Raw genomic sequence first — 25,380 nt, forward strand, 5'->3', positions numbered from 1 at the left:
AAGAGAACCCCCTGCCTTCCTGCGGTGCGGGGTCGCTCTCCCGTTAGGACGGGGGTTTGGTGGTGTCGCTGAGCAGGGCAGGGTTCCCGTTCTCCTGCTTCGGGGAGCCCCGGCTGGCCGGGACGGCGCTGCCGAAGGGCGAGGCCACGCTGCCGGTGGAGGCCGGGCGGAGCTCGCCCGGGGCCGCCTCCCGCTCCGGGGGCCGCAGCCCCGGCGGCTGCAGCGGCAGCGCCAGCGGGAAGCCGGCCATGTACAGCACCCGGCCCAGCCGCTTGGCCACCTGCGGGAAAAAGGGGAAAAACAGCTGAGGGATGGGGGAATGGGAGCCAGGAACCCCCCGGGTTTGGGCTCAATCCCAAGGGCTGCTGACAGGAGAGCCATCCCATCCCTGGCTGTGTTCAAAGCCAGCCTGGACAGCGCTTGGAGCACCCTGGGACAGTGCAAGGGGTCCCTGCCCATGGCAGGGGGGACACTGGATGGCACTGAGGTCCTGTGGAATATCACTGGAATGGAATCCTGTTCCCAGTGCACCTGAAAACCAGAGCAGGGAGGGTTTCCTCCTCTCATGTCCTCAAGGATTCTGTCCTGCTCCTGCTCCTGGGCACTGCTGCACCCCCAGGTCTGCCCTGGGCCCCCTGTCCCAGGTCCAGCTGTGCTCCAGCTGTGCTGGGACAGCCCAGCTGAGGGGGGCTGGCTCATTCCTGCCCTTTTTACCCACAGACACTTCAACAGGACCCTGCAGCACTGCCTGTCCACTGTGGAACAGCAGGAACTGCTCTTCAAAATGGAGAGAAAATAAAACTGCTGAACCTCTCCCTCCTGCAGCACTCCTGCCTCCCAGCACGGGCCAAAGGCCCCACAGCCTCCCAGCACCTCCACAGCTGCTTCCCATTTGAGCTTAAACAAAACCAGGGGCTGCTGCTGGACCCGGACAAGTGGGACATTATTCAGGGAGCAGCATCAGGGCTCTGCTCCCCCCATCCAACCCCCAGCCCTGCCTGCTTATACAACTTTAAACACTATTGATGAAATTGAAGGAATTTTTCAAGCGCGTATCTCACGTTCCCCTGCCCCAAGCCCCATCTCTGAGCTGCTCAGGGCTCTCTTGTTTTTTAAGGAACATAAGAGTTTTATTTCCTCCTGAATTGACCCACGGGGAACAATTGCCCACAGACCCTTTTTATGAGCCCCCTCATAAACAGGGAGGGCTGCAGGGAAAGCAGTAAAGTCTCTCATTGTTCCAAGGCAGCACAAGCAGCGTGGGCCTGGGGAGCTGTGCCAGGGCTGGCACTGTCCCTGGAACAGGGACAGGGACAGCCACAGCCCCTGCAGGACACGGCTGCCAGGGGACACAGCCCAGCCTGGCAGGAGGGACTTGCCCAGCACTCTGAGGGAAAGGATCCAGCAGAGATGCTCTGGGTTTGATTTCCCCTGAGGGGAGGAGGAATGGAACTGCTGTGTCTGGAACCAGCCCTGTAAGAGCTTCCCACTGCATCCCTGTTATTCCCTGCCACCACTCATCCTGGACTATTTATTTCTGCCCCTGTCCATGGAATTCTGTCCGTGGTTTCTCCCTCCAGCAGCTGTGACAGCTTTCAGGTGAGGCTATGGAACATTTTCAAGGACAGATCAAGCGTTCTTGAAACAGAATTGCAACTGAATTATTGCTTAATAAATTATATTCCACAAACCACGTTTCTGGACACCCCGGGGACAGCTTTAGATGGTGTCACCTGTTCTGAGAGAGGAGATTTTCCTACCTGTGACCTGATCTTCAGGGCAGGTCCCAGCTTGAGCCCCATGTTGTTCAGTAAGTGCTCTTCTGTCAGGAGGGGCAGGGTCTCCCCATCGATGGCCTGCTCTCGGAATACCTGAGGGGACACACACAGGGACACACCTGAGCCACCTGGCACTGTGGAAGAGCTGCACTCAGACACCCTCAGCCTGGGTTTATCCACCAGGGCTGTTTCCAGCCCTGCACCCACGGCCTGCAGCCATCCCTTTGGAGCCAAGGGGATTTCTATTGCAAAGAGCTGCTGCTCTTTGACCCAGCACAGCTCACGGCACCCGTTCCCTTCCCCTCCTCTGCAGGAGCCAAAACCCTCCCTAAAACACTCCACAAAAAGCCTGGACTGGGAAAAGCATCCCCTGGGGTGTCCCCCAGCTCTGGTGCAGAGACAAAGCTGAATCCCAGCCAGGCCAGGGCAACTCTGAGTTGTGCTGAAGTTCCCTGAGCTGTGGTTCTGGAACCACAGCATTCCTGGGAATCCTGCAGGGTTTTTCTGGTTCTGGAACCACAGCATTCCAGGGAATTCTGCATGATTCTCCTGGTTCTGGAACCACAGCATTCCAGGGAATTCTGCATGATTCTCCTGGTTCTGGAACCACAGCATTCCAGGGAATTCTGCATGATTCTCCTGGTTCTGGAACCACAGCATTCCAGGGAATTCTGCATGATTCTCCTGGTTCTGGAACCACAGCATTCCAGGGAATTCTGCATGATTCTCCTGGCTCTGGAACCACAGCATTGCAGGGAATTCTGCAGGGTTTCCTGGTTCTGGAACCACAGCATTCCAAGGAATTCTGCATGATTCTCCTGGCTCTGGAACCACAGCATTCCAGGGAGGCTCACAGGCCCCATCCCACACCTTGGCTGGCAGCAGGCGCAGCAATCCATGAGGATAAACCCCAGGAAGCCCCCAGGGCTCTGAGATGCAGCTCCCAGGAGGGACAAGCCCAGCTGGGAGGGAACAGAACCCCCAGGAAAGCAGGATGCTCCTCCCAGAGCTGCAGGATTCACCTGAGTGTACTCAGTGCAGCCAGCCAGGTTGGACACGAAGCTGCAGACGTCCTCCACTGTCCATTTGCTGATGTCCTCCAGCGCTGGGCTCTCCTCCCCATCCAGAAACAGACCTCCCATGGTGCCTGGATTGCGTGGAGCCAGGGGGGTGGGAAGGAGGGGAGGAGAAAGGAACATAAATCATTAAAATCCCACACGGACAACAAGCAGCCTGCAATCTGAATATTTTTCTCTAGCCACACATTCATCTTTAATGACCTGTCAATTAAAGTGCTGGGCAGGGTCAATTCATAGGCCTCTTCCTCCTGGAGGTCCCTGGCTGGGGGAGGGAAGGAAAAATCCCAGCTAATGCATTTCATGTGTTTAATGCTCTTCAGCTGCAGGGGAAGCAGGGAGGGCAGGGCAGCACAGAGCCTGCAGGAGTTTCTGCACACAGAGCAGAGAGCTCTGCCTGCCCCGAGGCTCCTGGGCCAGCCCTGCTCCTGGCTCATGGAACGTGCCAGGAATGACAACAGAGATCAGTGGGAGCTCCTGCCCCTCGCCAGGGCTGGAATGTGCCAGGAATGTCACCAGGGATCACTGGGGAGCTCCTGCTCCTTCCCAGGGCTGGAATGTCACCAGGGATCACTGGGGAGCTCCTGCCCCTCGCCAGGGCTGGAATGTGCCAGGAATGTCACCAGGGATCACTGGGGAGCTCCTGCTCCTTCCCAGGGCTGGAATGTCACCAGGGATCACTGGGGAGCTCCTGCCCCTTGCCAGGGCTGGAATGTGCCAGGGATCACTGGGGAGCTCCTGCCCCTTGCCAGGGCCTGTGTTCCACCCTGCCCTGAGCTGTGCCCTGGCTGGGGCTGTGCTGTCCCTGCCAGCCCAGATGGGACAGAGCTGCTGTCACCTCCCCAAAACACAAGAACGGCCGTGGTGCCAGCCCTGTCACTGTCACACAGAGGGTGCCGTGGTGCCAGCCCTGTCACTGTCACACAGAGGGTGCCGTGGTGCCAGCCCTGTCACTGTCACACAGAGGGTGTGACAGTGGCTCCCAGGGGCTGGGGCAGCCCCCCGGCCCTGCAGCCTGACAGAGCACTCAGAGAAATCCCAAAGGGAGCCAGGGAAAGGCACAGGAGTGGAAATGGGGAGAGGAACACTCCAGAACTCAGAGCTGCTGTGGGGGAAAAGCAAGGACACAGAACAGAGCTCTTTAGGGTGGGGGAAAGCCAACACCAACCCCTGGAACTGGCTGCTGGGGGGTGTTGGGACCAGCAGAGCATGAGGACATTTATAGGGATGAAAACATTCCAGAGTCTCAGGCAAGGAAAGAGCTTATGAGGGGTATGAGCTGCTCTGCTCAGGGCATGGAGAACGGAATTGCCAGGAGAAAAATATTGCTCCCAGGAGCCTGTCATGACAAAATTATCTGTCCTGTGGGCTTGGGGCTTTTCCCTGGTGGATCAGATGGACATAACCCTTGCTCCTGCCCAGAGCAGCTGGGACAGCACACGGACTGGCAAGGGAAACATGGATAAAACAAAACCAGGGAGGGGAGCACAGGCCAGGGAGCAGCCAAACCCCTGGGGAACACCCCAGGGCTGAGGGAACAGGCAAGGAAAGGAGCAGAGCCACACAGCAGGGCCCCACACTCTCCATACAAAGCCTCCTGCACATCCAGGGAAGCAGGAAAAGCTGGGATCTGCACGGGAAGTTCTCGTGCCAAGGAGATGCTTTAAAGCAGCAGAGCTGCCCAGGGGGCAGGCAGAGGCTCTGCAATCCTTTCCACACATTTCCCTTCCCCATTTCCTGTTCCCCTGGCTGCCCCTCAGTCTGCTCACCCCCAGCCACAGCAGCCTGCACAGCTCAGGGTGATCACAGCCAACACAGAGCCCCTGGAGCTCCCCAAGGCTCCCACAACCCAGAGGGGGCTCTCAGGAAGAGGGGCTGGACCAGAGGAGCTCCAGGGGTCTCTCCAGCCCGATCCCTCCTGGGGTTCTGTGGTGGCTGCTGCCCCTGCTAGCTCTGCCTGTGCCTCTGGAGCAGGGACAGGGCTGCTCCTCTCTCCTCACAGATTTGGGGCCCTCCTTGCCAGGGCTTTGTTCCCACCCAGACCCCTCAGGATGCTCAGCAGGCCTTTCCCAGTTCTGCCCTTCAGCCAGTGTCCAGCTGTGGCCCTGCCATCCCTCAGGAATGACCCTGGAAGGGTTTCTGGAGCTGCTCAGGGTCCCTGGGGCAGAGGGGCTCCTGCCCTCCCCTGTGCCCCCGGCAGGACAATGCCCAGCCTGTGTCCCCCCTGCCCTGGCAGACAATGAGAACAGACGGTGCCACGGCTGCAGGGCCACTCCTCCCATCCCACTAATGACCTGTCAGCTCTGCATGGCCACCAAGGGCAGCAGCCGTCCCCTGGCAGCCTGATAAATGATGCTCCAGGGGCTGTCATGGACTGGGGAGCCTTCCAGCAGCTGGGGCCTGGCCTGTGGGGCTGGGAGGAATGCATCGTGCCAGGACAGGTGTCCCCAGCCCAGCACAGCCCAGGCACAGCCCATTGATCCCCCCCTCCTTCTTCCTGAGCTCCAGCTGCTCCAGAAAGAGAAGCCAGGGGCTGGAGGGGCCACGGAGAGCAGAGCAGGAGTGGCCCTGGTGCCCGGGTGCCAGCTGGGCACACAGGGCCTCCCTGGCAGTCCCTAACCCTAACCCTGGGCTCCATCAGCCTTGCTCCCAGCCCCTTCCCCACGCCCTGAGCACCCCCTGTGTCCCCCAGAGAGGGCTGGGGGCAGCAGCAGCACAGGGCTGCCTTAATTGCTCTCCAGACTGCAATCAATAGAAGGATTTTAGCCTTCTGCACACTCCATCCTTCACCTCTTCCAAAGGACGGGCTGTGAGGGCCCTGGGAGGAGGAGGAGGAGGAGGCTGCAGAAACCTTGGGGAGATGAGGTCATCGAGCCAGAGCCCAGAAAGAAGCTCTGGGAATGGAGCTGGCCTGGCAGGGACAGAGCAGGGACAGAGCAGCTCCTCCTCTCCTCCTACTGCCTCCAACTCAGCATCCTTCTCAGCTGGATGCTTCTCCCCTCTCCTCCCTCCAGCTCCTCCTGCCCTGGCTGGGTGGGTATTTCATAATTCCAGTCTCCAGGCTAGGGTACCACCTCCCATCCCTCCTGAGGGAGCAGTCCCTGTGCAAAAAGGGGTACAGGAATTGTGTGGCATGGGGGGAGAGGTGGGTGCAGCCCTGCCTGCCTGCCCTGGGGTGCTTTGTGTTCCCCCAGAGCCACAGAACACATTTGTCACTCACCCCAGCGCAGCTGCAGCCCCTGGATCGATACAACCCTCAATATTTCAGCTGCTCAACTCCCACCTCCACCCCTGGTGCCGCATCCTCCACACCTCCCCGTCCTCCCGAGGCTTTGCAGGTGGGAGGATTTGCTCTGGAGCAGCACAAACCCACAGGGAGAGCAGCCCCACGCTGGGTGAAACCAGCCAGAAGCCAAAGAGCCCTCAGGAAAAGACCTCCAGCCCTGGCACAACCCAGGAGAGGAGAGCAGGGAAACCCAGCCCGGAGCTGCGCCGGGGCCTCGAGACGTGCTGGTGATATAAATCCAAAGTGATAATAATAAATGGGCTATTACAGCATCTCACACACTGCTGGGGGAGAGAGGGAGGGAGGGAGGGGAGCCAGCCCCAGCCCGGCTCCCCACAGAGCCCCAGCAGCACCACGAGCTGAGCCCAGCCCTCTCTGATGGCCAGGAGGAAAAGGCTCCTGCGAGGAAGGCTGGGCAGCCCGAGGCAGCAGGAATATTTATCATCCTGGCCACCTGCCTGTCGCTGAAAAATCGCTTCCTCCTTCCTGGCTGGGAGGCAGCTCTAATGAGGGATGGGCAGCCTGCTCACAGGCAGCTTCTGGCGTGGAGAGCAGCACAGCACGGCACAGCACAGCACGGCACAGCCCAGCACGGCACAGCCCAGCACGGCACAGCACAGCCCAGCCCAGCCCAGCACAGCCCAGCACAGCCCAGCACAGCCCAGCACAGCCCAGCACAGTCCAGCCCAGCACAGCCCAGCACAGCCCAGCACAGCCCAGCCCCCCTCCTCCCTCCTCGCATGTCCTGCCTCCTGCTCATTGCTCTGCCAGGTCATTAGCTGTGGCAGATTTGGGTTCTGGGCTGGGCTGGTGGGGCTCCCTGGGTTTGAGACCCCATTTGTGCCACCCCCTGCTCTGCAGTGAGAGCAGAGAGCTGGCAGTGACCTCCCTGTCTGTCTGTCCTACCCAGCCCAGCCCTCCCAGTGCCTGTGACACAGAAAGGCACCACAAAGAGCCCAGCTGCCCCTGCCCTGGAACAGGGCACCAGGCTGGAAACGCCCTCCGAGGGCAGAAATCCAAATTTTGCCCCACGCCCACCCTGTCCCCAGCTCAAAGCACCACGTCCATCCTTCCTCGGACACCTCCAGGGATGGTGACACCACCACCACCCTGGGCAGCCCTTCCAACGCCTGACCACCCTTTCCACGCAGAAACTCTCCCTCTAGAGACAAGATAACCAGACAAAGCAACCACAACAGCTAGCAGCGGGCAGAGCCCCCATCCCATCCCAGCCCCGCCAACCCATCCCCGCCGCACGCCCCCGGCACCTCCCCAGCCTCACCTGCATGGAAGTAGGGGCTCATGGTGTAGGGGAAGCCGAAGGGCAGCGGCTGTGGCGCGGGCAGGGATGCCGGGGGCAGGTATTTCACCTCGGCCTTGCCCATGCCGGGCCCCAGCAGGTGGCTGGGGGACTCCGCGCTGGCGGAGCTGCAGGCCGCGCCGGGGCCCGCGCCCGCCTCGCCCGCCTCCTTGGCGGCCTCGCAGGCCTTGCCCGCGCCGTCCTTGCCCTCCTTGGGCTCCGCTCCCGCGCCGCCCTCGCCCTTCGGCCCCTCGGCCTTGTCCTCGCCGTCGCTCTCCGAGTCCTTCATCTCCTCGTCGTTACAGTCCTGGGCCCCGTCCCGGCCCGCCCGCGCCTCCCGGGGCTCGCCGGGGCCCTGCGGCTCCGCCCGGGGCTGCGAGGCCTTGCGGCCGCCGCCCGCCCGCCGCGGCTGCTCCTTGGGCGGGGTGGCGGCGCCGGGCCCGCCGGGGGTCAGCGACAGCAGCGGCGCGTTGTTGTGGCGCAGCACCAGCATGGCGTTCCGCCGGGACAGCTCGTCCCGCAGCGCCTGGCCCTCGGGGACATCGTGCACGCTGCGCAGCGCCGGGTGGTCCGGGGGCAGCCCCGGGTGCAGGCTCAGCGGGTCGGCGGCCAGCAGCCTCTGCCGGTGCAGGTTCTCCAGCTCCTTCTGGCGGATCAGCTCGGCCGACATCTCCAGCCTGCGTGGGGAGAGCGGGTTGGGGTGGGCAGTTGGGGGAACATGGTCCCAGCCAGCCCTGCAGGAGCCAGGTGTCACCTCCACACCTGGCTGACATCTGCAGCCTGCATGGGGACAGGAGATTTTGGTGCAGGGTTGGTGGAATGTGGTCCCAGCCAGCCCTGCAGGAGCCAGGTGTCACCTCCACACCTGGCTGACATCTGCAGCCTGCGTGGGACAGGGGATTTTGGTGGGGGTTTGGAGGAAAATGCTCCCACCCAGCCTTGCAGGAGTGAGGTGGCACCTCCACACCTGCACAGGCTCCACAGGCCTCACTGGGACCCTGCTGTGCCACCTGTGCCCAGCCCACCCCACACCCGGACAAACCCAGCCCTTTCCACTCCTACCTGGCCAGGTTTTGCTTCCGTAGCATCTCCTGCTGCCGTGCAAACATCTCTGCCTGTGCCGGCTGGAGGAACCCGTAACCTGGGCAGGGAGAACACCGGGGGTCACTCCTGTCAGCACGGACCCTTGGCTGCCTCAGGGCCAGCTCCCCAGAGGGAAAAGGACACCTGAGTGTCCCACCTGAGCGCTGCTTTTTATTCCAGAGCCCAGCTATCCCCCCTCGCTGCCATGCCAGGAACACAGGGCCAGGAAGAGCAGCCAAGGAATCTGCTCCTCTGGCTGCAGAACCAGGGAGAAGTCGGCACAGCAGCCGTGGGGAGACACAGAAATGCGTGTGGGCTGTGTGGCTGCAGGGCAGACTGTCCCAGCTGCACCTCTGCCCTGCCCTGGCTGTCACCTGAGCGCTCACCTGGTGTCTGGCACAGCGCTGAAGGCACCCCGAGGAAGGGAGGTCTCAAGTGGGGCCCCAGGGCGATGTGGGGAGCGTTCTGGGGCGACAGCAGAGGCGGTGGGTGGGAGATCTCCCTGCAGGAATCACAAAATAAAGCCCTGTTGAAAACCTGGAGGCTCCGAGGGCCCTGGCTCAGGAGGAACATCTTGGCTGCAGATGAGCTGCATCCTGCCCCAGAGGCTGCTCTCTCCCTCTTCACCCTCATGCAGAGCTTCTAAAGTGGAGAGAAAAAAAGCAAAAAGAGCAGAACCAAAAGGGGAAGAAAGCAGCCAGGACTCCACAGGTCCCACACATTTGCCACCTTTGCTCCTGTGGCCTTTCAGCCAGGCTGTCCAAAGGATTTTCCCTGCCCATGGCAGCTTAAAGGGGAGGGCTGAGGATGCTCCATCTGCCCCTCCCTCATCACATTTGGGTTTCTGCCTCGACTAGCTCCCACCTGAGAAGGAATTCTGTACTTGGGGAGTGGGTTTGGGAAGATCTGAAAGCATCACTGGCTTGCCTTGCAAAAAAAAACTGTGTCCTAGCTGGGCTCAGGGGTGACCTTTAATCGTGGAGAGGAAAGCTGAAGTGAGGCAGAGGAAAATACAGACAGGAGAGGGATGTGAGCAGGAAGGGCAAAGGGGTCAGGGGGAAGGAATCCTGCTGGAGAAGGGGTGGGTGAAGCCAGGCAGAATGGGCAGAGCAGATGCCAGGGGCTGGGGAAAGGAGAGCCAGGACTGGGTGGTGGGAAGGGGACAGTCCTGGAGAAGAGGCAGGGAGCACTTGCAGCAGGAGAGAAGGCAGGAAAAAAAAAAGCAGGAAGGGAATAAGACCCAAGGTCTCTTCCATTAGTCAAATGTGCCCTGGGAGCCTGCAAGCAAATCTGCTTTCCGGCTGCACGTCTCTTAATTCCTTTTGATGGCCACTTACAACATTATTACCTTCAGCAGGGCATCCAGAGGCACAGCCAAGTGCAGGGCCGTTTATTTTCATTTTACAGTATCTCCCTGGAAAAATCTGCTCTGGGAGAGGCTGGAGGCCAAGGCACAGGGTGGCAGAAGGCGACTTTGCAACAAACAGCAAGTGCAGAGGCACTGCAGTGGGGGGAGAACAACGGGAGCATCCTGGCCACCCATGGATCAGCTCGTGGGCATGGACCAGACCGTGGGAATGGATCAGGTTGTGGAAATGGATCAGATCAGGGAAATGGACCAGACCATGGAAATAGACCAGATCATAGAAATGGATCAGCTCGTGGAAATGGATCGGATCATGGAAATGGATCAGGTCGTTGAAATGGATCAGGTCATAGAAATGGATCAGATCATGGAAATTGATCAGGTCAGGGAAATGGATCAGGTCATGAAAATGGATCAGATCAGGGGAATGGATCAGCTTATGGGCATGGATCAGCTTGTGGGCATGGCTGGCTCATGGAAATGGATCAGGTCATGGAAATGGATCACGTCATGGAAATGGAGAGCTCATGGGCATGGATAGCTCATGGAAATGGATCAAGTCATGAAAATGGAGAGCTCATGGGCATGGACCAGCTTGTGGCCATGGATCAGATCATGGGCATGGAGAGTTCCTGGGCACGGACAGCTCCTGGAAAGCCAAACAAGGACTCCTGGGCACAAAGTGGGCGAGGAGAGCCCTTCCCAGCACAGCTTCACCCCGTTCTGTGCGTCCACCACACAAGGCCGACCCGGCTGCGCTGCCCTCCCAAATCCCTCCTTTCCCGGTGCCCAGGGGCCCCTCCCCGCCTGCCGCCGGCTCCGCTCCCTCCTCCCGGCCGCCTTGGCTCTCCTCTAACCTAATTGCGGAGCCGGCGGTGTCTGGAGGCGCGGCGCGGATCGATCGCGGCTGCTGCAATGTTAATGCCGCCCGCGCGCCGCTGGCAGCTCCAATTAATCTCAGGTAACGCCGCGCTCGACCTTCGCCTCCGAGCCGGGGCAGCAGCCAAGCGATGCTTATGTAATTACACCGTGAAGTGTGTAATCACCTGCCCTAATCCCCGAGGCCTCGCAATTAGCCGGGGCCGCGGTCGCCGGGCTGCCAAGTGCTGCTGCCACCCGGGCCGGCCCCGCGGATGAATGAGGGACAATTAAAGCGGCGTGACGGGGGCTCCGAGGTGTCCGCTCGATCGTAATTAGCTGTAATCACGGCGAGACGAGCCTGGCAGACGTGCTGGTCGTTTTATAAGAAGCAATTTAGGAAATCAAGTCGCTGTTAACCATCGCGTGGCCGTGCCCTCCTTCCCCCGCCTGCCGTGGGGATGGGCAGGATGCTGCGGGACATCCAGGCTGCCCGTGGGAGCTCACAAACAAAGGAGCTGCTTGCTTTGTGCCAGGCTGTGCCCAGGAAGCCGAGGGTGGGACGGGATCGGGGCTGGGTGCTGGAAGAGGAGAGGTTCTCCCTTTGCTGGCAGCCCAGGGCTCATCCCAGGTTGTTTTGATGCTTTCATGCTGCGCTACGGGGCACGACTTTGATCCCTGAGGAATTCACATCTGCTCCAGCCTCTGCAGCTCATTCCCTCAGAGCTTCCCTGCCTTCCTGGGCCGGCCAGAGCCCTGGGGAGCCCCTCAGCTGTGTGACACGAGGGACAGACCCTCTGTGACACCAGGGACAGACCCTCTGTGCCACCCCAGAGAGCCACCTAAGGGCACAGAACCCGCTGGAGCCTGCCCTGCTCCCTGCCAGCCCCTCTGCCCCATGCCTGGCACGGGGAGCTGGCACAGGAGGGAGGCAGCAGCACCAGGTCGTGCCCTGGCACAGGGCTGGGCACCCTGCCAGCCTTGCCAGCCAGCTGGGAAAAGAACTGGCAAGACCAAGCACAAAGCTCCTGAGACCTCAACAAAGGCTGCTGTGCTTTCAGCCAGGTGTGCAGCAAACCCTGATCCTGCATCCTCTCCCAGGTACCTGCCAGCCTCGGATCCTCCATCAAATTCCTTCCTCCTCTTCCTCCACGGCTCAGAGTCAGAATTGCAGTGCCCTGCTCTGAGGAGGTGAATTTAGCCCCCGGCAATTACATCTGATAAGCCTTGTCCTTCCCTGGAAGAGAGCAATTCTGTGCTGCTGCACATTCCTCCCCCTGCCCCCTTTTCCTTTCCCCCCCTAAAATGCCAGCTGGAGGCTCCTGAGCAGGGTATTAGGGGATTTGCACTGCACGCTGCTAAATTTGATATGTCCTTTAACAGGAGACAAATGGTTCACAAGGCTTAAAAAGTATCGACTTTTCTTTAACAATAAGCACTAATGGCCTTCAAATAATCAATATTTAAAGTCATTATGGGGTTACACATTATACTGTTAAAACCAAGCCTTTCACTTTAACCCCATCATATCCTCCCCAGGCTGGAGCAGAGCTCCCCCCTGGCTGGAGCCAGGCTCTGGGGGAAGGCTGGGAGCACAGGCTGTGACTGGAGATGGGAGAGGGTCAGGAAATGCAGATTGAAACCGGCAAGGCATGGAAATAAATTTAGAACGGATGGAAGAAGAGGGAAGGGGGGGGAGAAAGAATGCATGAAAGCTCTGCTTTCTTCTGCTCTGCATTTGATAGGAAGAGACACTTTAAACCCGAGGTAACAGGCAGGAGGCACAGAGCTCCTGGCTGCTCTGCCATCCCCAGACACTGCCAGCAAGGGAGAATAAATACAATCAAAGGCCTTGCTAGAAATGCTGTTTGGGATTTCCAGGCAGCAAAAGAACACGTGCTGGCCCTGGCCTGGCCACGGAGAGGGGCTGGTCTGTGCTGCCCCCTCAAAATCCACACTGCTGCTGAAGTCAAACTGCTTAACCCAGGGCAAGCTCTTTGGCCTTTGCTCTGCAGCACGTTCAGCCAGGTGGGAACCAGGGAGGAGGGATCCTGGCAGGGCAGAAATCAGAACATCAGGGCCTTCAGAGAGGAGAGGGGGACACAGGGCTGGGGGGGTGAGAGCAGAGAGAGATGGTGCCCAGAGAGGGCAGGAGGGGTGCCCAGAGAGGGCAGGAGCTGAGCCCAGAGAGGGCAGGAGGGGTGACCACAGAGGGCAGGAGGGGAGCCCAGAGAGGGCAGGAGGGGAGCCCAGAGAGGGCAGGAGGGGAGCCCAGAGAGGGCAGGAGCCAAGCCCAGAGAGGGCAGGAGCCAAGCCCAGAGAGGGCAGGAGCCGAGCCCAGAGAGGGCAGGAGCTGAGCCCAGAGAGGGCAGGAGCTGAGCCCACGGAGCCAGCAGGGAAAAGGAAAATGTCCCCAAAGCAGGAGGGAGGAATGAGGCGGTGAAGAACAAACCGTAGCAACAGCAGATGGAAGGAAGGGAATCCAAAAAGCCAGGCTGGGTATTTTGGGCACATCTCTGCTCAGAGGAAGCCTCTGGCTGGTGCAGGGTGTCTGTCAGCCCCTGCAGGGGAGGCAGTGGGTGCCTCTCTCGGGCTCCCACCCCCAGCTCGCTCCTGCCAAGGGGCTGGGCTTCCCAGGACCCCGGGCTGGGGGTGCTGCTGGCACCTCAGCCTGGCACATTCCGTCTTCTTGGCATTCCTGCTGCCTCCCCCGGCTCCTGGCTGTGAGCTGTGCCCCCCTGCCCGCTCAGGCAGCACAGTGCCACGCTGCTTGTACCAACACCTGCCTCAGCACCTCAGAGCACCTCAAAGGGGCAGGACCCCAGACCCCACACCTCACAGTGCAGGCACAAAACCAACTCCCAACAACTGCCAGCACAGAACTGATGCACCAAACCCAGCCAAGGAGCTTCCCATCAGTGAGCACAGAGCCCAGCAGCTCATCCAGCCCTGCCCCAGCTCCTCTCCAACCCCTTCTCTGTGCAGGGCAGGAGAGATTTCCCCTCAAGAGGAGATCTTCCCCAGGCTCCACCCAGAGAGAAGCAGGGACGAGCACCTCGGGGAGGAACACGCCAGGCTGAAGGAGCCCAGCAGAGCATTGCCAACAAATCCTGGAGGCAGCAGCCAAGGAGCAGCATCCCAGCAGCTCTGCAGGGTACAGCCACCTGCCAGCTCTGCAGGAGAGGCAGCAGCGTGCAGATGGAAGAGCTCCAGGCTGGAGTGGTTACAGTGGCACCTTTCAGTTGTACCCTCTCCTCTTCCAAGTCTTTTTATAACACTGAACTCAAGCATCCTCCCAAACAGACCACCAGGCCCTGGCACGCCAGCTTCCCAGCTGAATCCATCTCCAAAGGATCTAGGAAACCAAAACCACGAAACCAAATGAATTCTCCAGACTGTGACTTGGGTCTGCTCCTGGCAAGATGTCTCAGTTCCACTGACTCCAGGGAGCAACGAGATGAAGGGACCAATCTGCCACTACCAGGACCTTGGCCCAAGAAAATCCATATCCGTGTGTTTGTGTGCCTCATCCCCACAAAGCCAGCCTCCCAGCCTGTTTCTGACCAGCAAAGATGCAATAATTAATCAATTCATGGCAACCCTGGGTTTATCTGGACCTCCCCATGCTCAGTGCATCCTTCCTACAGCAGTCCCTCCCTGTGAGCAGCCTCCAATTAATTAATAATTAATTAATTAATTGCACCCCTACGTTTATCTGGACTTCCCCATGCTCAGCCCATCCCTCCTAGAGGAGGACCTCCCCGTGAGCAACCTCCAATTAATAATTAATTAATTAATTAATGGCACCCCTGGGTTTCTCTGGACCTCCCCACGAGCAGTCCCCCCCTTGAGCAGCCTCCAATTAATTAGTAATTAATTAACTAACGGCACCCCTGGGTTTCTCTGGACCTCCCCACGAGCAGCCCCTCCCCGTGAGCAGCCTCCACCCTCCCGTGGATGCTTTTGCAGGCAGCCCTGGGGCCGGGCTGGCTCCTCTCCAGCCCACACAGCGCTGGGGAAACGTGGCTGCAGGAGGCTCCTCCATCCCTGCATTCCTCCCAGGTCTGCTCAGGAGCTGGGATTTATGGGCTGGGTTAGCCAAAGTACACGCTGTGGGAGAGAGAGAGGCTTCCAGGGCTGCCCGGCCCCTCCACAGCGCAAAGGTGTTGCTGGGAGAGGAGGAAAACCAGACAGGATCTCCAAGGCTTTAGATGGGGGAAGCTCTGGACTCAGCACATCCCTGCACACGCTGCAGAGCTGATAGTGCAGCCTGCTCTGCCCCCACCCCGACACAAAAGAGAAGTGTAAATGCCAGAGCCTTTCACTGCTCATCCCATGACATCCACAGCCTTTGCATCCCCACAGCCCCCTCCTGTCCCTCCATCCCTGTCAGGAACGCACACAGCTTTAATTTAATTTCCCTCTGAAGTTCTTGATTGCAGAGGGAATGGCTCGTGGCACAGAGCAAGATAAATGAGCTAGAATTTCCTGGGGGTGGGGGGGATATCAGCTTTCCAGCACTCCCAGCAGTGGGAGAGGCAAGCTGAGGCTCTTTTCCTCACCAAAGAAAACTTCTTCTCTTTCTGTTCCACCTCAGAGCATTTCTCCTCTCTCATTATCTGGGGATGCTACGAAATGCAAACTTCAACACCTCAACTTGCTCTGTGCCCACAGACAGGTGAGAGTGGCACTTCCAGCACAGGTTTGGGATCATTCCAGCCTGGCACTCGCTCCCCTGGATGTGGATGCAGATGTGCACAGGCACAGGTTCCCCCCTTTCCATAGAGACACCCCCGAGTGGGGCAGGAGCATCCCCAGCACCTGCACAACCCCCAGAGGAGACGGTCACACCTTGCCCAGGCAAATCAGCTCGGCCCAGCTCAGAATTACACAACCCCAAAGGCTGGAAAAGCCCTCTAAAACCCCCGAGTCCAGCATTACCCCGACAGCACCATGGTCACCAACAAACCACGTCCCCAGTGCCGCATCCCCACGCTTCTTGAACATTCCAGGGACAGTGACTCCCAAACTGCCCATCCCATCCCATCCCATCCCATCCCATCCCATCCCATCCCATCCCATCCCATCCCATCCCATCCCATCCCATCCCATCCCATCCCATCCCATCCCATCCCATCCCAGGCGCTCCCCGTTCCCACAGCCACCCGTGCCAGCCCTCCCGGCCCGGCAAACCCCGCCCCGGGGCCGTGCCCGGTACCTGTCGGGGAAGTGGCTGTCCCTGTGCTGGGGCAGGCCCTGCTTCCTGCGCTGGCTGGACGAGTTGCTGGCCGAGGGGATGTGCGCTTCCATCGCGCCCGGGGTCCGCGCCGCCGCCGCCGCCACCTCCTGCCGCGCCCGGAGCAGATCTGGGGACAGCGGGGGAGCGGTCAGGAGCTGCTGCTGGAGCTGCTGGAGCTGCTGGAGCTGCTGGAGCTGCTGGAGCTGCTGGAGCTGCTGCTGGCCGGCCCCGAGCCCGCTCCCCCAGCCCCGGCCCCGCTGGACACACACACGGACACACACGGACACACGGACCCGCTGTGTCCCGGGGCCGCTCCCGGCCGGGCCCGCAGCCCCCGGGCCACGGCGGCCCGGCTGTCCCCCCTTCCCGGGGCTGTCCCCCCTTCCCGGGGCTGTCCCCCCTTCCCGGGGCTGTCCCCCCTTCCCGGGGCTGTCCCCCCTCCCCGGGGCCAGCCGGCGGCTCGGGGCGGCTCTCGGGCGCCGGGGCGGCGGCGGAGCCCGGCGGGGAGCGGCGGCCCCGGCTCTCGCCCGGCGGGGAGCGGCGGCCCCGGCTCTCGCCCGGCGGGGAGCGGCGGCCCCGGCTCTCGCCCGGCGGCCCCGGCTCTCACCGGCCGAGCGGCTCCGGGCGCGATCCGCCCCCGCCGCCCTGGGAGTTCGGCAGCGGAGGAAATTGTGCAACTACGGCAGGGGGGTGGATTTGCGGCTTAATTGCCTTCCTGCCGGAGGGAGGGAGGCAGGGAAGGAGCGGAAAAAAGGGAGGGAAGGATGGAAGGAGGGATGGATGGAAGCGAAGAGAGCGGGAGCACTCCCCGGACTCCCTCTCCCGGCCGGTCCCGAGCGGAGCCGCGCTGGCACCTGCCCCGCTCCCGCCGTGTCCCCGCCGGGGCTACCGGGGCTCCCTCTGCCCGGGACCCCCGTGGGGGCTCTGCAGGGCTGAACCTGCCCAGGACAGGGAAGGGCCAGGCCCCGGAGCAGCTGAGGATGGGGTGCAGAAGGGGACCCCCCTCCCAGCCCGAGCACGGCACTGCCTGGAGACAGCTGCAGGTGAGAAGGAAACGCAGCCCTCGTCCAGCCTGCACTGCCCTGGCACCATGGCAGGACCTGGCACCCGTGTCACCCTGCCTGTGACACCTGTGCAGTGACACCTGCACAGCCCCTTCAGGGGTCAGTGCAACCCACACGATCCCCTGGGATGGACAGAGCAGGCAAGGCCAGAACCACCCATGCCAAGGAGCCCCAGGGAGGGGCAGGTGATGCAGGTACAGACCATGTGCCCTGCCCTGGCCTCAGGGAACAACAAGTGACATGGACACCTGTGCCAGGCCTTCCCAGGGGGCTGCTGTCTCCCGGTGAAGCATCAGGAGTCGCTCAGTGCTGCTATCTGTGTGAAATCCCCCTGCACACAGCTCACATCCCACCCCAGAGCCTCTGCTGCCCTCCACGTGGTGCACAGGAAACATCCCCCCAGAGGAAACCTCCCTCACACCATCAGCCTGCCACAGGAAACCACAGCACAGCTGGGGAGAGGAGCACAGGCAGATTTACCTCCCCAGGCACCCCTGGGCAGGATCACCTCCAGCGCTGCCCCTCCGAGCCCCCACACCCAGCAGCACATGCACCTCTGCCCACAGCTGGTTTGTAAAGCTGGAGGAGCGCTGCAAGCCCTGGCAATGCCACACTTTCCATCCCCACGGCTCCCTTTTCCCCACCAGGCTCTTTTCCCTCAGTTCTGGAAATCCCAGCCACCCCTCCCGGCGCCAAGATGTGCCCAGCCCAGCCTGAGCTCCATCAGTCACAGCATCAAACACCGTGGGGATGCTCAGGGCTGGGCTGAGAACGTTCCCACAGCTGCTGCTTCTGCTGGCAGCACGGGGCACGGCGGTGCCCCAATTTCTGCCCACATTCGTGCCCCCAGCCGAGGGGACAAACACCGAAATGACAATTCCGAGCTGCACAAGCACGCAAGGAACAGCCAAACACCATCAGATCACAGAAAAAAAACCCCGAGAATTCGCCGAGCCAGGCAGACCGTGCAACCTTGCAATGTTTATAAATTAATTATCTGAAAAGCCCAGGTCACTCCTGATTGCCACGGCGGCTGTAATTTAGAAGGCTGGCGTGCAGCCAGCTCCAGGAGCAGCATCGATCCTGAGTGACCGCAACAACCCCCGCTCACACCCCCTCTCCCCTGCCTGCCTTCCCCCCTCCCTGCTGCCCAGGCCCCCCCGAGGATCTGTTATTTACAATCCCACTCTGACAGTTGGGAAATCAGATTGATTGACAGTGGGACGCTGGCGGATGGAGGTTCCAGGCACGGAGACAGACTGAATTCAGAATGTGGGATGAATGCCACTGGGAGAACGGGGGTGGAGGAGGGGGGGGGGGGGGGGGCCGAAAAGCAATTTAAAAAAAAAAGATTTCTAAATTATTAACATTTTTTAAATTATTAATGTTATTGGTGCCTCCATGTGAGCCCGCAGATAAACTGCGCTTTGTACTGGCACGAATAATTTATAGCCCAAGCAGAGCCCTGTGGTGTGGAGACAATCCAAAAATACACCAAGTTTTGTCTTGTCAGAGCTCCCCCAGCCAGTCTGCCCGTGCAGGCTCCTTCTCCCCCCCTGCCCACCCCCAAACCCCAGCGGGACCCCCCCGACAAATGCTGATGAGGGAATTTAATCATCAGCATAAAAACACGTCAGGCTCTCAAGGTAATGAGCTCCTCTGGTTATTTTGGGGGCAGGGGTGACCCAGCTGTCCCCCAGCACACACTGGTGGCATGGACACGTCCCTGTGGCCAGCAGCCACCCGGGGCCAGTGTCTGTGCCAGCCCTGTGACACCCCCCCACGCTCCGTGCTGTGCCCAAGCCCTGCCGGGCTCCAGTCACAGCTGAACATTCAGTGCCACCCTTTTGTCACCCCCTGTGCATGTTCACACGTGTCCATGTGCCAGCTCTGCCCCTCAGCCACCAGAGCTGAGTTTGCAGGGGCTCTGCAGCGCCTGGCACAGCCCAGCCCCAGCCCCAGCTGCTGCCACCTCCCCACGGGGCCGGGGCAGGTTTGTGTTTGTGTTTGTGCTTGTGCCCGGCCTTTGCTGATAAGCAAATCCTTCCTCCACAGCAATCCCTTCCTGCCCCCAGAGAAGCCAATCAAATCAACCAGAGTGGAAAAGAAGACAGCCTCTTCATTAACCTAACAAGGAGCCCTGGGGATTCACACTCGGAGCAGAGATCCTCCTGCAGCTCCAGTGATGCTCTGCTGGGGCTGCTGCTGCTCCTGAGGCGGGCAGGAATGAGCCAGCCCTGCTCTCTACCTGTGCAGGGATGCTGTACCTGTGCAGGGATGTTCTACCTGTGCAGGGATGCTGTACCTGTGCAGGGATGTTCTACCTGTGCAGGGATGCTCTCTACCTGTGCAGGGATGCTCTCTACCTGTGCAGGGATGCTCTCTGCCTGTGCAGGGATGCTGTACCTGTGCAGGGATGTTCTACCTGTGCAGGGATGCTGTACCTGTGCAGGGATGTTCTACCTGTGCAGGGATGCTCTCTACCTGTGCAGGGATGCTCTCTACCTGTGCAGGGATGCTCTCTGCCTGTGCAGGGATGCTGTACCTGTGCAGGGATGCTGTGCCTGTGCAGGGATGCTCTCTGCCTGTGCAGGGATGCTGTACCTGTGCAGGGATGCTGTGCCTGTGCAGGGATGTTCTACCTGTGCAGGGATGCTCTCTACCTGTGCAGGGATGCTCTCTGCCTGTGCAGGGATGCTGTGCCTGTGCAGGGATGTTCTACCTGTGCAGGGATGCTCTCTGCCTGTGCTGGGATGCTGTACCTGTGCAGGGATGCTCTCTGCCTGTGCAGGGATGCTCTCTGCCTGTGCAGGGATGTTCTACCTGTGCAGGGATGCTGTACCTGTGCAGGGATGCTGTACCTGTGCAGGGATGCTCTCTGCCTGTGCAGGGATGCTCTCTGCCTGTGCAGGGATGCTCTCTGCCTGTGCAGGGATGCTCTCTGCCTGTGCAGGGATGCTCGTGATCCTGAACCTCCTGTGCCCCCTTTAGGCACAGCCCAGGACAGGCTGGATGCCGCCAGCTCCCTCCAACACCTTCCAGCAGCCCCTCAGTCCCTGCGGGGCTCATCCCAGGACTGCAGGACCTCCAGACACTGCTCCAGGCCCAGGAGAAGGCAGCAACAGCTTTGGGGACTTCTTCCAAATGAGATCAGGACTCAGGGACATCTCCCAGACCCATCCCAAACAACCCCAGGGCTTGGGGCCATCTCTATCCCAAATAAGTCCAGGGCTCAGGAACATCTCCCAGACCCATCCCAAATGAGTCCAGGGCTCGGGACCATCTCCCAGAGCCATCCCAAATGAGTCTGGAGCTCAGGAACATCTCCCAGACCCATCCCAAATGAGTCTGGAGCTCAGGAACATCTCCCAGAGCCATCCCAAAGGAGTCTGGAGTTCAGAAACATCTCCCAGACCCATCCCAAATGAGTCTGGAGCTCAGGAACATCTCCCAGACCCATCCCAAAGGAGTCTGGAGCTCAGGAACATCTCCCAGACCCATCCCAAATGAGTCTGGAGCTCAGGAACATCGCCCAGAGCCATCCCAAATGAATCCAGAGCTCAGGAACATCTCCCAAACCCATCCCAAATGAGTCTGGAGCTCAGGAACATCTCCCAGACCCATCCCAAAGGAGTCTGGAGCTCAGGAACATCTCCCAGACCCATCCCAAATGAGTCTGGAGCTCAGGAACATCGCCCAGAGCCATCCCAAATGAATCCAGAGCTCAGGAACATCTCCCAGACCCATCCCAAAGGAGTCTGGAGCTCAGAAACATCTCCCAGACCCATCCCAAAGGAGTCTGGAGCTCAGGAACATCTCCCAGACCCATCCCAAATGAGTCTGGAGCTCAGGAACATCTCCCAGAGCCATCCCAAATGAGTCTGGAGCTCAGGAACATCTCCCAGACCCATCCCAAAGGAGTCTGGAGCTCAGGAACATCTCTCAGACCCATCCCAAATGAGTCTGGAGCTCAGGAACATCTCCCAGACCCATCCCAAATGAGTCTGGAGCTCAGGAACATCTCCCAGACCCATCCCAAATGAGTCTGGAGCTCAGGAACATCTCCCAGACCCATCCCAAATGAATCCAGAGCTCAGGAACATCTCCCAGACCCATCCCAAAGGAGTCTGGAGCTCAGGAACATCTCCCAGACCCATCCCAAATGAATCTGGAGCTCAGGAACATCTCCCAAACCCATCCCAAATGAGTCCAGAGCTCAGGGACATCTCCCAGAGCCATCCCAAACACCCCCAGGGCTCGGGGCCACCCCCATGTCCCCTGTCACCTCCATGGCTGGGCACGGCCATGCTGTTGGCCAGCTGGAAGAGGCGCTGCTGCTGCTGCTCCTCGAAGGAGCCGTGCTCGTTGAGGGCAGACATCATGCGCCTGTAGTGCTCCTCCGGGGTCATCTGCGCCACCTCCTCCAGCGCCGGCGTCTGCGACGTCTCTGGGGACACAGACAGACAGACAGACACGCTCAGCCTCGTGGCAACAGGGCTCCGGGGAGCCAGGCTCTGTCTGCAGGAAAGCTGGGTGTCCAGGCATATTTGGGATTTATGGGAAGGATCAGAGGGGATGTGCCAAGGGAAATTCAGGCTGGATGTTGGGAAGAAGGGTTTTACAGAAAGGTGATAAAGTTCTGGAATGAGGCCACGGCTCAGGAACATCTCCCAGACCCATCTCAAAGGAGTCCAGGGCTCAGGAACATCCTCCAAACCCATCCCAAAGGAGTCCAGGGCTCAGGGACATCTCCCAGATCCATCCCAAATGAGTCCAGAGCTCAGGAACATCCTCCAAACCTATCCCAAAGGAGTCCAGGGCTCAGGAACATCTCCCAGATCTATCCCAAACAATTCCAGGGCTCAGGAACATCTCCCAGATCCATCCCAAATGAGTCCAGAGCTCAGGAACATCCTCCAAACCCATCCCAAATGCGTCCTGGGCTCGGGGCCATCTCCATCCCAAATGAGTCCAGGGCTCAGGAACATCTCCCATCTCCATCCCAAACAACTGCAGGGCTCAGGGACATCTCCCAGAGCCCTCTCCCAGTGACACACAGCTGCACCCTGGCAGTCCCCATCCCTGGGGGTGTTTAACAAAGCCTGGATGCGGCTCTGGCTGCCAGGGCTGAATGGAGGGGTTTGGGCTGGGTTGGACTTGACCTTGAAGGTCTCATCCAACCTGGTGATTCTGAGAATTTGGGGGAATTCTTTCCTTGTAAGAATTCAGAATCCAGCAGAGCAAGGCCTGGCAGCGCTGCCATGCACCTGCCCAGCCCTCAGAAGGACATCTCAGAGCAGGCTGTTTCCCCCCTGGACCCGTGCCCGAGCACCCTGGGGCTCCCAAAGCCCCCCCTCCCTGCCCACGGAGTGCCTGAGGGATCCCAGCCTGGCAGGCAGCGAGGGAAAACCGCAGGGGTTTTGTGTTTACTGTAAGCACAGCTCTCAGTAATTACTGCTCTCCGCCTTGGCTGCTCCAACACTATTTTATCTTGAATCTTTCCCACAGGCAGAGCCTTTTCATTACTCAGAGAGGAACTCCCAGGCACAGGGAAGGGGGGTGGCAGGGCTGGCAGTCACAGGAGCACTGAGGGGCTGGGGGTGACAGGGCCACCCTGCCGTGTGCCCCGGGTCCTGCTGCAGGACTGGCCCCAAAGCACGGGGGTGGCACTTGTCACAGCCTGGCACTGGAGATGCTGCTGGCAGGGCTGAGAGGAGGGCTCCAATGGAAAGGGCAGTGTGGGGCAGCCAGAGCCAGCCCGGGACACACAGGGGCTGAGGAGTGGGGCAGCTCAGGGATGGCGCTGCCTTGGTCTGACACCCACCCCAGGGCTCAGCCTTGGGGGGTGAAACCTTCCACAGGGTGTAATGAAACCACCACCAACCCCTCCCCAAAATACGGGAGGGAAACATCATCATCATCATCATCATCATCATCATCATCATCATCATCATCATCAATCTCCCCATCATCATCATTATCATCTCATCATCATCATTATCATCTCATCATCATCCCAATAATAATAATAATAAAATATAACAACAATAAAATAGAAAAATAAATAACAATGAATAATGAGTAACAACAATCAAAATAATAATGATGGTAATTGTAGTGATTGAAATTATTAATAATAATAATAATAATAATAATAATAATAATAATAATAATAATAATAATAATAGAGTCTGAGCTGCACAACATCTCAACAGTGCAGGGCTGCATCCCTGGCTCCCAGGAGCAGGAGGGAAATGACTCCAGCTCTCCTCACACAGCACTCTGGCTGCCCTGCAGCCTCAGCCTGTGCCCCAGTGACCCACATCTGCACCCTGCTGCCTCCCTGTGCTGCTCCCAGCCCCGCTGGCATCAGGAGCTGGGTCCCCCCCCTGCCCTGGGTCCCCCAGCCCCAAACCCAGACCCCAAGGGCAGGAGCTGCTCTGGGAGCAGCCGAGCTCTGCCTGCTCCCTCAACCCCAGCCCAAACCTGCAGGAAACCCTGGAAGCAGCAGCAGAGGAGGGAGGAGAGGGCAGAACTCCCTTCCAGGTCTCCTTCCCAGCAGGGAGGATTCCCTCCTCCTCCTCCTCCTCCTCCCCCCAGGGATGCAGAAGCTCACTGTTTCAGCTCCCTCCTGATGCTCTTACCCAAAGGTCTCAGGAGCAAAGCCACAGACCTGATTTAGAAAAACACTGATTTTTTTTTTTCTCCCCCCACAGCTGTGTCATTAGAGCAAAAAAAGGGAGGGGGGAGGGGATTTAATAACACTTAATTACCATAAACTCCATCGGATCAGCTGCAGAGCAGATTTCAGGTGCAGGGAGGGGAGGGACATGGGGGTGGCGAGGGGAGGCTAAGAGGAAGGAGGAATCCAGGGAAAGGCTGGATTTCCATGCTTAGAACTTGGAAGATTTCACATGACTCAGCCAGCAGTAATTCCAGCTTTGCTGGAGCTTTGCTGTCTGCTTTTGTCATTACCAGGGGTAATGCAGGAGACTGATCTCGCCAAAGCTCCCGCAGCCGCCAGGTGTGAAATGGACTCTGGCACAGCCCTGGGGAGGCAGAGCCAAGCCAGGCATCTGCTGGGCCCTCTGCAGCCCCACACACCCCCTGAGCAGCCCAGCCCAGCCCAGCCCTGCCATCTCCCACCCTCTGCTGGCACAGCCAGGGGAGCTGGGGCTCCTGGGCACTCAGCCCTGCAGAGCCAAGGACATTTCCCTGCTGCAGGACATGTCCCTGCTGCAGGACATTTCCCCAGGCTCATCCTGCCCAGGCAATCCCAGGCAAGGCAGGAGCACCCAGCCTGTCCATCCTCCCCTCCTGTCCTACAACAAACCCCTGACAGGCCAAGGTTCCCTGTATTCAACCCCAAGCTGAGCTCAAGGACCTGCAGCAAACCCAGCTCAGCCCAGAGCCCAGGCCAGGCCTGGCTCAGCAGCTCCAGGGGTTTCTCCTGCCTGTGCCCACTCCTGCCTGGCTTTGGGGGCACTGATGCTGTCAGCAAGAACGGGGCCAACACCTCATTTCTTCCCCTGGCCTAACTGGACAGCTGCCAAAGCCACCAGCACATGGATGTGCCCCCAAAGGAGAGGGACAGACAGACAGAGGCTGGGTCTGAACCCTCAGCTGCAGTCCAGCTCTGGTTCTGGGCTCCTCTGCTCCTCTGTTAAGCAGAGGTCTTGGTTTGGTTTAACTGGTCCCCAGCAGCACAGAGAGGAGGATGGCAGCAGCAGCAGCCTGTGAGCTCATCCCCACCCAGGGGGAGAGCCCCAGATCGTTCCCTAGGGTGTTTTCCAGCCCTCCATCCCTCCAGCCTGCTCCCAGCCCTCCATCCAGCCTGCTCCTGCTCCCCCAGCCTCCATCCAGCCTGCTCCTGCTCTCCCAGCCTCCATCCAGCCTGCTCCTGCTCCCCCAGCCTCCATCCAGCCTGCTCCTGCTCTCCCAGCCTCCTGAGGCTCCCATCAGAGGGATTTTCCAGCTGCTCCAAGGGGAACCGAACGCTCTTCCTGATTTTCCCTTCCCCATCCTCCAGCCGAGTTCCAGCCTCGAGGCGCTGGGGAAGGAGCTCCCAGCCAGGCAGGGGAGGTTTCACTGGGGAAGGAGCTCCCAGCCAGGCAGGGGAGGTTTCACTGGGGAAGGAGCTCCCAGCCAGGCAGGGGAGGTTTCTTTCACTGGGGAACCGTGTCCCCCCTGCCCTGCCCTGGCTCCAGAACGTTCTGCTCTGTTTGGCAGCGGCGGCACAGCCCCGCTTCCCCCAGCCAGGGCTCCCCAGCCAGGGCTCCCTTTTGATCTCTGGAGCGAGCTCTGGGGAGGGGGCAGGGTAGGCATGGAGG

General features: G+C 59.8%; 1 protein-coding gene across 1 annotated transcript in view; it reads right to left on the bottom strand.

Annotated features, from left to right (window-relative positions):
- Positions 1-28: 28 nt before the first annotated feature.
- The window catches only part of SAMD11 (sterile alpha motif domain containing 11), a 75,330-nt gene continuing 49,978 nt past the window's right edge, over positions 29-25,380 (bottom strand). Inside the window, exons 7-14 of the mRNA XM_084220135.1 lie at positions 21,336-21,497; positions 15,966-16,113; positions 8,910-9,025; positions 8,503-8,581; positions 7,423-8,117; positions 2,801-2,925; positions 1,761-1,871; positions 29-280 (exon numbers count right to left, since the gene is read on the bottom strand). Coding sequence (XP_084076261.1) covers positions 44-280; positions 1,761-1,871; positions 2,801-2,925; positions 7,423-8,117; positions 8,503-8,581; positions 8,910-9,025; positions 15,966-16,113; positions 21,336-21,497 — 1,673 coding nt within the window. The 3' untranslated portion in view covers positions 29-43. The remainder of the gene's footprint in view (positions 281-1,760; positions 1,872-2,800; positions 2,926-7,422; positions 8,118-8,502; positions 8,582-8,909; positions 9,026-15,965; positions 16,114-21,335; positions 21,498-25,380) is intronic.

This window comes from Fringilla coelebs (genome assembly GCF_963513975.1).
Source record: "Fringilla coelebs genome assembly, chromosome: 22".
NCBI classification, from domain to species: domain Eukaryota; kingdom Metazoa; phylum Chordata; class Aves; order Passeriformes; family Fringillidae; genus Fringilla; species Fringilla coelebs.